Raw genomic sequence first — 10046 nt, forward strand, 5'->3', positions numbered from 1 at the left:
GGGGGCCTGGGCCCCTGGGTGCATGGGTGCCCGCGAGCATGCGGGTGGGGGCACGCCAGCCACCTGGTTTGGGGCGGCTGGGCCTGGAGCGCGCACCTTCTCCGGGTGCCTCTAGGGAAGTGCAGGCAGGCCCTCGAGCGGGTGGGTCCTTGGGCCTCTAACCCAGGGTCGCCCGGGAACCCTTTCCTGGCACAGCTTTTCCCCTGGGCAGCTCGGTCATGAAGGCTGCTCTCTGTGATGGACAGGCTTTGTCCCCGCCAGACACTCCCTCTCGGGGGTGTTCCTGCGGCAGTGCCCAGCTGGCCTCCAGCCTTCCTCAGGCGTGTGCTGCTGGGTGAAGGTTGCCACACCCCATTCTGCAATGAGGGATTTCTGAGGTGGTTGCCGTAGCCGGTGCCTGGGGGCTAAGGCCCATGTTTAACAGTTTTCCCTTCTGACCACTTACGTTTGCCTTTCCTGTTGTTGCTGGAAGCAGAAGGGGGGCTTTGTGTGGATACGCCAAGCATGGTCGAGATGGGGCCTGCCTCGGTCGTTCCCCTTGGCACACACCAGGAGGCCTGGCTCCTGTGCTGCGGCCACATAGCAAGAGTTGGAATCTCTGACCAAGAGACCCAGCCGTCTCTTTGGTCAGGTCAGCCTGGAGTTTCTGCAGACCCCGGAGCTTTTACTGAGTGACATTGGTTGATGCTGCGCGGGAACCTGGCTGCTCCTCCGAGCAGAACCGCAGCAGCAGGAACTCCTGCACTGGCCACGAGCATTGGCCACTGACAGCGTTGGCATCAGTTGGAGCAGGAGAGAGAACATTAGTGTCATCCACTGAGCACCAGGGGTCTTGGCTACCTCTATGTTCCTGTCCTTTATCTTGTCCCAAAACATCTTCCCAGGGACCTTTAGGGTGAAACCAGAGCCTTCTCCATGGTTTTTAAGGCAGACAGGCATGCCATTCTGGGCGTTTAGAATGCTGACTGCGAACCTGTGTGTACGTCGTACACGAGTGCCTGCCTGTGTGTGCATATCCTCCCAAGTTAGGTTCGAAGTAGACTGGGAAACAGTATGGCGATGGAAGCGCTGGGGACACTGGTGCTGGCCGGGTCCTAGGATGGCACGAAGGTGGGAGCGATTGCTCAGAGGCCCCCGCCAGAGCCAGTCCCCATGGCACCGTGAGCAAAGCCACTCCTGTTGGAAGGGGGAGGAAGTTATTCACAGTCGTTCCAGACACCACATTTAGTCTCCACAAAACCCTGCAAGGTGGGACTTACTCCTTTACCCTGCTTTTCAGATTGGGGAAACTGAGGCTCAAAGAGGTTAGGCGTCCACCTGAAGGAAGAAGAAGAGCCAGGGTGGGAAGCAGGCGTCTTGCTCCCTGCTCACCCCAGGCTGGCTGCACAGGGGTCAGCTCCCATCACTCCCTGCGAGGCCCCTTTCTTTGCGATGGAGGGTGTGGGACACCTCCTTTCCTTGGAGGTGACCTGGTTATTTGCCTCAGAGCCCTTCCTTCTGTTAGGGCTGGGAAGGCCAGGTGGTAGGAGGAATTCGCTGTCGGAGTTCAGCTCTGGGTTCTTGGACATTTCTGAGCTGTTCCAGGTCTCAGCTTTGTCACCTGCCACTTGTGGAGTGGATGAGGAAAGGAATCAACAGATGCATCACACCCCCACTCCTCTGGGTCTTTGTCATCACTGTTCTCTGGGTCACTGCTAGCCCTGGTCACTGGGTAGCCCCCTGGTGAGGCAGGCACAGGGGGCTCTTGTCACTGATGGCTTCTCATTGTGCCGGGTAGGGTATGATGGCACCCCAGCCTCATTCCTCCCTCTTCCTCGGGGGGCCAGGGCCTGGCTTGGTTCTTTAAGGCCTTGCTCCCTAGGAGGGTCCAGGGTAGTGGAGCTCAGCCAGAGGCTGGGTAGGCTGTCCAGATGGGGCCTTCTTGGTGTCCTTGGACCTTCAGCTGGGTGGTTGTCTGCCCACCTACCACAGCCTTCGTAGCCAGCAGTGCACTTCCTGTCCTCCCTCTTGGGTGAGTCACTGAACCTTCTGAGCTTTGGCCTTCTTGTCTGTGGAATGGGAATGATGATGTATCTTATGAAGTTGCTCTGACCACTAACAGACAGTGCTGGAAAGGATGTGGTGCATCCTGGCGCCTGGGGGGTGATTTGGTGCTAGGAGCTATCATCATCATCATCATCATCATCATCATCATCATCACTGTGATTGTTACTGCTTTGTTGCCCTTTTCTGTTTCTATGTCCATCATCACATCCTTGAGGGCAGGGCCTGGGTCACGGCCTCTCTTGGCTGCTCATCCTTTTCATGATCCTCCCAGGGACCACGCTGGTGTTGGCCCCAAGGAGCAGCCAGAATGGGCCACTCCTGCCCAGGCTAGGGCTGGTCTGGACCTGCTCTGTCTAGTGCAGTCGTCACTGATCACCTGTGGCCCGTGCCTACTGTGTTGGACAGTGCAGGGTAGAATCTTTCATCGCAGGAAGCTGTGCTGAGCTGGACTCCACAGCCAACCTGGAGCTCTCAGGGCACCGCAGCCTCGAAACATCCTCACCGGTGGCTCGAACAGCCACCAGCCACCTGCTGAGCATGGACAGCAAGAAGTTTGTAATTACACAGAAACTGAGTTCCTGCGGGCCTCCCCGCATTCCCTGCCAGGTGGCCTTGCTCACCTGGCTAGGGTGGTTAGTGTTTTGGCAGTTCTTACCAGCCCAGCGGTGGGAGGGCAGGACTGGGGTTGCCCAAACTGTCCCTGTTGCCGGCTGTCCTTGTCCTGTTTCTCCAGCTCATCTTGTCAGGCAGGGAGTCCCAGAGTGATGTTCCTAATTCACAGCTTTGCAAAGGCTAGGCTGGCCCAGATGCCTGACCTCACTGCTTGGGCCCTGCCTTGCCCATGCCTGCTGCCCCCGCCCCATTCCTTACCCACGGGCCCTTTCCCTCTCCCCCCTGGCATGCCTGGGCCTCCAGGAAGCCCTTTCTGACCCATCACACAAGTTCGCTCTCTTGCTTGGCAAGGCCCTCCCTCAGACCTTGTTTCTGGTGCTCAGCACTTTCCTCCCTGGTTTGCTCTGGTGCTCACTCCTCTTGGCCGGGCATACAGCACACGTTCCCTCAGCGTCAGCTGCACGTCAGGTCAGTGCCTCAGGTCAGTGCCGCGTGCTGGCCACACAGGACAGCAGCCCCGGCTGCTTCCATAGCTTCAGGCTGGTCGGAAGCCCACACTTGGCCAGACTCTTCCATCCAGGCAGACCTGGTGCCAGCCCAGCTCAGGGGAGCTTCCCCGCAGGATGATGAGGTGAAGGCCGGTGCAGATGGGTCAGTGGGCCGTCCGTCCCGAGGGGTCTGTGCAGCTGGAGGAAGGGCCAGGAACGGCAGGGAGGGAGGGGGCAGGAAGGGTGCAGGCCCCCTTTGCAAGAAGGAGTGTAAACTTTATGGAGGGTGTGTCTGATTGGTGGTTTGGGACCCATTCCCAGGGCATAGCTGGATCTAAATGAGTCAGAGCCTGCAATGCAATAAGCTCTCAGGAGCTGGCTGAGGAATGAACAAAGCTGAGTGAGTGCTGCGTGTGAGGGCTGGTGTGGGGCCTCTTCTTGCCCCTGGAGCCAAAGTGGGGGTCAGGACACGCTGCCCCTTCACAGCTAAAGACTGAGTTCCAGGGATGTGGCAGCTCCGCCAGGCTGGGCCAGAGAGAGCAGGGTCGGCCAAGGGAGAGCCAGGCAGTTCTCACTGTGTCCGCGTTCTGCTTATCCATCCCACACACCTCTGGGCCCCACTGTGTCCCAAGGAGTCCCCAGTTCAGAGCCCGATGGGTACTGACAGGCCTGGGAGGAGCCAGGTTGGTATTTGTCAGTCGAGCTTTACTGGTTATGAAAATGCTGCAATGCTAATGTGCTGATTGACTAAGAGCTGTTGTCTCAAAGCCCCAACCAAAGGCCCTGCTTGGCCTCTTCCCCAGCTCCCTCCATCCAGGACCCAGCAGTAGCGCCTGTCCTGGCCTGGTGTGTTTCTGGCTGTTTGCTATTTGTAGTGCTGTTCCTGGACCATGTGATGCCCTGGACTTCCGGGGCCTGGTGTCCTGTCACTGCTGTGCTTATTTCTCTGATGCATGAGGCGGGTGGGACTCAGCGGCCAGGCCTGGCCCCTGTGAGCCCACAGCGGAGTCTCCAGGAGCCCTGCCACTCACCAGCTCCTTCTCTCTCTCCGCAGGCAGCCATGAGCGCCAGCCACCCTGAGCCCGGTGCCCGGGCACGGAGCCCCCAACCAAGATCCCTGTCCCGGAGCTCGTCCAGCCTGCTGGGTGACGGCCGGGGACAGAGGCCAGAGCTCCGAAAGAGTGCCAGCAGCACTGTCTGGCAGGCCCAGCGGGGCGCCAGCACCAGTCCCCAGGTCCAGGAGGAAGAGGGGCACCCAGCTGAGAGCACAGAGCAGGCACAGGGCCCCGGCCCTGGGCCACAGCCTGGTGTCACAGGCCACTGGCGGAGCAGCACGGTGGGCAACATGTCTACTGTGGATGGTGGTGACCTGTGTCGCCTGAGGGTCCCCAGCGCCGCTGCCGTGCAGAGGAGCCACTCAGATCTGGTCCGCCCACAGACCCGGGGCCACAGTGGGGCTCGGAGGGCCAGCCTCAGCTGCTCAGCCCTGGGCAGCTCGCCGGTCCACAGGGCACGGCTGCAGCCTGGCGGCACTTCTGGCCAGGGAGGGCAGGCCCCTGCAGGCCCGGGGAGGGACCTGGCTCCAGAGGATGGGACGTCAAGCTCCGCCTGGACCCTGGGAGAGAGTCAGGTGTGGGTGTCGCCAGTCGACCTGGGAGGCACACCCACCCACAGCAGCAGCCCCGAGGCCAGGCCCAAAGCCACTGGGCAGTCAGCCGCCACCTCCTGCCATGCTCTGCCCCCAGCAGCTCTACTCTGTGACATGAGGGAGGAGGGCGCCCGAGGCTCCTGCCATGCTCTGCCTGCCCCGGGGATCCTGGCCTTTCCCAAACTAGTAGCATCAGTGAGTGAGTCTGGGCTGCAGGCTCAGCGTGGCGTGAAGTTCCAGTGTGGGTTACCCGGGGGGCATCCTGGGCATTCCCCCTGCTGTGCCCATCCTTGGGGTCCCACTGGCTCAGCTATGGAGCCTGGCGCGAGGACCAAAGATGTGTGGACCATGACCTCAGCCAGTGACTTGGCCCCAGTGCTGGTGTCCCCTCTGTCAGCCCAGGATGCTGGTGTGCAGGTGGCCCCCATGGCAGTGTGCAAGGCTGTGGCCACCAGCCCGCCCCTGGAAGTCCCGGTGGCCCTGCACCCATTCCCGGAGGTAACTCTGGGGTCCAGGCTGGAGGAGGCGCCGTCCCCGGTGCGGGATGTGAGGTGGGATGCTGAAGGCATGACGTGGGAGGTGTACGGAGCTGCAGTGGACCCTGAGGTGCTTGGTGTGGCCATTCAGAAGCACCTGGAGATGCAGTTTGAGCAGCTGCAGCTGGCACCTGCCAGTGAGGACAGCCTGTCCTCAGAGGGCCGGAGGGGGCCGCTGCGGGCTGTCATGCAGTCGCTGAGGCGCCCCAGCTGCTGCGGCTGCCCCAGCACAGCCCCAGAGTGAGGAGTTGTGGCCCCAAGGGCTGCCCTGCCCCCTGGACTCAGCCCCCCCTACCAGGGACAGTGGGGGCCCCATGCCCTTTGGACCCACTGGCAGCTGTGGACATGTCTGTGCTGTCAGCTGCCAGCAGACGTAGGACTTCAGCCTGGGGACTTGCTAGGGGCAGCTGGACTGGTTTTTAAGGGCTTGATTCCCACGGACCACATCTGCATATTGGGCGCTGAACTTTGGGGTAGTTTCAGCACCGTGTACAAGGGAGGGCCTGATTTTTCTGTAAAAATCATCTCTGTCCAGTCTCTTCAGACTCTGCTGTGACTTCCCCTAGAGTCGTGGTGGCTTTACTTGAAAGCAGAGCTGAGACGAGGAGTCCTTGACATGAAGCGAGGCCCAGGTGACGGGTCAGCTGGGTCTTTAGAGACGGGACCTGACGCTGCCAAAGGCTTCCTGTCTGCCACGCCGTTCGGCACCTGGCCTTGCTGAGCCTTCACGCATGGATGAAAGTGCAGACGTGTGGCCGGGCTGTGGCTGACGTCCTCGGGTTGGACGACGGAGCAGAGGCTGAGGTTCAAAGCAGGGCTGGCTGAGGCCTGGGGTCTTCCTGCAGCTCGCCAGCCAGCCAGCCAGCGAGGCGGTTGTGCACGAGTCCCTCGAGGCCATATTCTGTGCCATGTCTGGGTTCCCTGGGAAGAGACAGGCTGCACGTGCCCTCGCTGCGCTCACGTGTGGAAGGGGCTCACCTCGGCACCAGGGAGCTGAGCTGTAAGAAAGGCCGCAGGTGTGTCTGAGCGTGGCTCCGTCTGTCACTGTGTCCGGGGTGGCCTCGGGAGTGGGAAAACAGGTGGCCCCTGTCCCCAAATATGTCACAGTCCTGAACTTGCACCATTATTACCTCATTTCTTTGGTTTAAGGATTTATTTTCAGCTGGTGCAATTACTCAACGAAGGGAGGGCAAGGATGGTGGGTAGAGGAGCCTGTGGTGGGGTCTCCCACTGGTGGGAAATGGCAGGGACTGTGAGGCTGTGGGCCTATTTGCCCCGGTCCTGCACACCTGACCTGACATGGGCCAGGGCTCATGAGGGCCAGGGGATCATGGGAGTGGGGGAGCCCAGGTCACCAGGGCTCGACACAGAATGACTTGACTGCCCAAGGACCTCTCCAGGCCCACGGAGGATGGAGTGGGCTTACAGTTGAAAATCCAAGCTCCCGAGACAGAACCTGCCAGCCCACCTTTGAGGAGCCAGGTTAGTGTCTGCTGAGGGCCAGGGGCACGGGAGGGTGGAGTCAGGGCCCACATACAGCCCGGCCATGATGTGGCCCTTTCCTGGCCGCCTTCTGCACCTGGGAACCCAGGCCCTGACAGCAGGCTTCCCCCTCCCCCCAGGGACTCACTGAGGTGGAAATGATTCAGGCAACAATGGGATCATTTTAGAGCAGGAGTGACATGCTACCACCAAGGAGGAGGTGAGAAGGGCACACGTCTGGTCAGAATGCCTGCCAAAGCCCCTCAGCGGGCTTTACCCCAGAACCATGCCATTCTCACTTCTAGCTGGGCTGGTAAAAGGTCACCCCTGCTTAAAAATGACAGCCAATCAGAATCACTACTGCCAGTGAGGCGGGGCAGAGGGTTGGCCTCACCTGCCTTTTAAAATGGGGTCAAGCAGGTTTTCCTGTAGTCCTGAGGTGCTGGGCTCTGTCCGCTGCAGCTGGGGCTGTCCTCTGTGTGTGGTGTGGGAGGGCACTTCATGGCCAGCCCTGCTCAGGGGCTCCCGGAGCCCAGTCACCGGTGGGGCCAGACTGGAGAGAGCAAATGGCTGTGGGACCTGAGGGGGATGGTGAGGAACGGGATTGGGGAGGGCACCCCCACAGGCCACAGCTGAGCAGGGTCTTCAGGACACAGCTGGTCTGGACATGTGGGCGGAGGGGGGTGTACCCGGCAGAGAGCAGCCTACGCGGGGCTGGGAGGTGCCTGTGGTCACTCTGCTTGGCTGCTGTGTGCCAATCTGTGCCACCTCCAGGCTGCACCTGGTTGGCCAGGATGGCAGGCTGGGCCTGGCCCCGCTTGGGAAAGGATAGTGAAGCCACCTCCCACCTCATCTTGACTGAGATACGTCTTTGCAGGTGGCGCCCCTGGAGCCCCACCCTGGTTAGCTTGCTGCCCTGAGACAACAGGATGGGCCTTGGGCTTCACTAGCCAGGCTGCACAGCCTCAGCCCACTGGATGGACCGCAGCTGGATCTGAATTTGCCCTGGAGACACAGACCACCCTGCCTCCCACCTTGTCCCTCGTGGGGCAGTCTGGCAGTTGTTCAGGCTCTCAGGACTGGCCACCAGCTTAGTTTACAGGTCTCCTCTCAGACCCCAGATTTCTGATCAGACTTTCTGGGTTCCCTTCAGGCTCTGCTCTGGGAGGTGGTGGATCTCATTATTTGTACATTTCTTTTGAATTTGAAATAAAGTATTGGAGGTCGGAGCTTTGCCAGGGAAGGGTTGTTGAAGGTTAGTCTTGTGTGTGTGTGTGTGTGCGTGTGTGTGTGTGAGTGTGTATGTTTCTGTGCATGTGTGTGTGTGTGAGTGTGTGTGTTTCTGTGTGTGTGTGTTTGTGTGTGTGTGTGTTCTTTTTTTTTTTCTCCTGGTAGATTGTGTCCTTTGGGGCCTTCATCCCAGATCACTAGCGCTCCCAGCCCAGGCAAAACCCCCTCTTGTAAGCCCCTGTCCCTCCTACCTGGCAGCCTTACAGGCCCCCAGCGACTGAAGCCTGGTGTCCTGGCCAGGATGCAGGGAGGCATCTTTTGTCCAAGCCCCAGGCTGCTGTCCCCCTAGTTGGGAGTCACTAGGCCCCCTCAGGCGAAGCTATTCTCGCCAGAGTGTGAGATACTGCTGGCCTGAGGGCACAGAGCCGGGAGGCGGGAAAGCCAGGATGGCCTGGTCCCACAGTGACATCACCTTCCCTGCCATTGAGTCTATCCCTTGGAAGTGCTGGATTCGTATTCCATGGGCCAACAGACATGCCTCCCCAACGCAGGTCCTGACACGTAGGACGTGGGGGTGGGGCACACTGTAGTTTAGTGTAAAACCTGAGTTTGAATCCTGGATCTCACCTATAGCCATGTGCTCTTGGGCAAGTTACTAACTTCGCTGATCCTCAACTTCCTCATCTGTAAATGGGTATGATAATGGGGTCTCCTTCTCAGGCTGGCTGTGAAGATTAAATGGAATAACACCTCCCTCTCCCCGAAAAGTGTGCTGGTGGCATTGGGGTCCACTTCTATGGCCAAAGGCAGGGGCCAGCTCTTGCCTACACCCCGTCTCCTTGACCATTTCCTCATGAGGAGCCTCTTCCAGGTCCTTTGCCCTCTGCTCTGCACCCTGCTTGGGACGTGCGTGCTCTGGCCATTGCTCTCTGAAGCGAGCTCCCGGAGCCGTGCTGAGGACCATATCACTCATCACTGGGTTTATTAAGGAAGTGGGGGAGTGGAGCACAAGGTAGGGAAGGGACAGGAGCCAAGCCAAGGGTGTGATTTCAGGTAGATTCCCGCCTTGCCCAGGTCCAACTTCAGGGTAAGGCCATGGCAGGAGGGAGGACTCCGGGCACTTCTGGCTCGGCATGCAGCTGCAGCTCCAGGAGCCCGGGGCGGGTCTCTGCTGGGGGCTGTAGGGCCTGTCCCAGGGAAGGGTGCACAGAAGCCATGGGCGCCCGAGGGGTCCGGGGCACCCGGCCAACTGCTGCACTCATGCCCTGAGCAGCCTCCCACCCAGGAGGCTCCCGAGCGCGTGTGAGGCCCACAGTCCGCCAGCCCCTCTGCGAGGCGCTCTGAAGCAGCTCCCTGTGCTCACACCAGGGCCCAAGGTTCCTGCGTAGAGCTTGGCCCCTTGGTGTTAACTCCCTCCTTCCTCAGTTTTTCACCTGAAGCTAAGACTAGTCCTTCATCAGTCTGCATCCAACTTGTTAGGCAGCGCAGGGCCCGACGGAGCCTGAGGCTTGTCACTGGGTTGTCCTGAGGTCAGCACTGGTCCCCATGTCCCCGTGAATCCACACAGTCTCGTGGGCAAGGCGGGCAGCGGGGCCTGCCGCGGTCCGGGTCCCCGAAAGGCGGTTCTGGTGACCACGGCTTCCTTTCCGGAGCTCTTAGCTGCTTCTGCTTCACCAGCTGCTCAGGAAGCTTGAGATCAGTAGCCAGCGAAGATGTACAGACTCTACCGTCTTACTGTTTTGAAGACTGGGGGCCATCCCACCCCCAGCCCTGGCACCCCTCCTCTTGGGCACACTGTGGTCACTCGTGTCCCTGGAGGTGACAGTGAAGTGAGGACATGCCGCTGGCCACAGCCTGTCCCAGCGCCTCCTGGGGCAGCTCACCCCTTGGGTGGGAACCTTTGCGAAGCTGCTGGAGGGCCCTGGGAGGTCTTCCCCTCGGAAGAACCTGGGGCCAGTTCAGTTCTGTGATTGCAAAGCGATAATAAGCCAGGCAAAACATCTC

General features: G+C 60.1%; 1 protein-coding gene across 8 annotated transcripts in view; it reads left to right on the forward strand.

Moving 5' to 3' along the window:
• The window catches only part of GPRIN2 (G protein regulated inducer of neurite outgrowth 2), a 10621-nt gene extending 2566 nt beyond the window's left edge, over window positions 1–8055 (forward strand). For 2 of the 8 annotated variants that reach the window (XM_014543649.1, XM_005871144.2), the window contains exons 2-3: window positions 4201–6812; window positions 7690–8055. In XM_014543649.1, coding sequence (XP_014399135.1) covers window positions 4207–5574 — 1368 coding nt within the window. In that variant the 5' untranslated portion in view covers window positions 4201–4206 and the 3' untranslated portion in view covers window positions 5575–6812; window positions 7690–8055. The other 6 variants (XM_014543648.1, XM_005871141.2, XM_005871145.2 and 3 more) reach the window with 6 other exon arrangements.
• The last annotated feature ends 1991 nt before the right edge of the window (window positions 8056–10046 follow it).

This window comes from Myotis brandtii, unplaced genomic scaffold (genome assembly GCF_000412655.1).
Source record: "Myotis brandtii unplaced genomic scaffold, ASM41265v1 scaffold33, whole genome shotgun sequence".
NCBI lineage: Eukaryota > Metazoa > Chordata > Mammalia > Chiroptera > Vespertilionidae > Myotis > Myotis brandtii.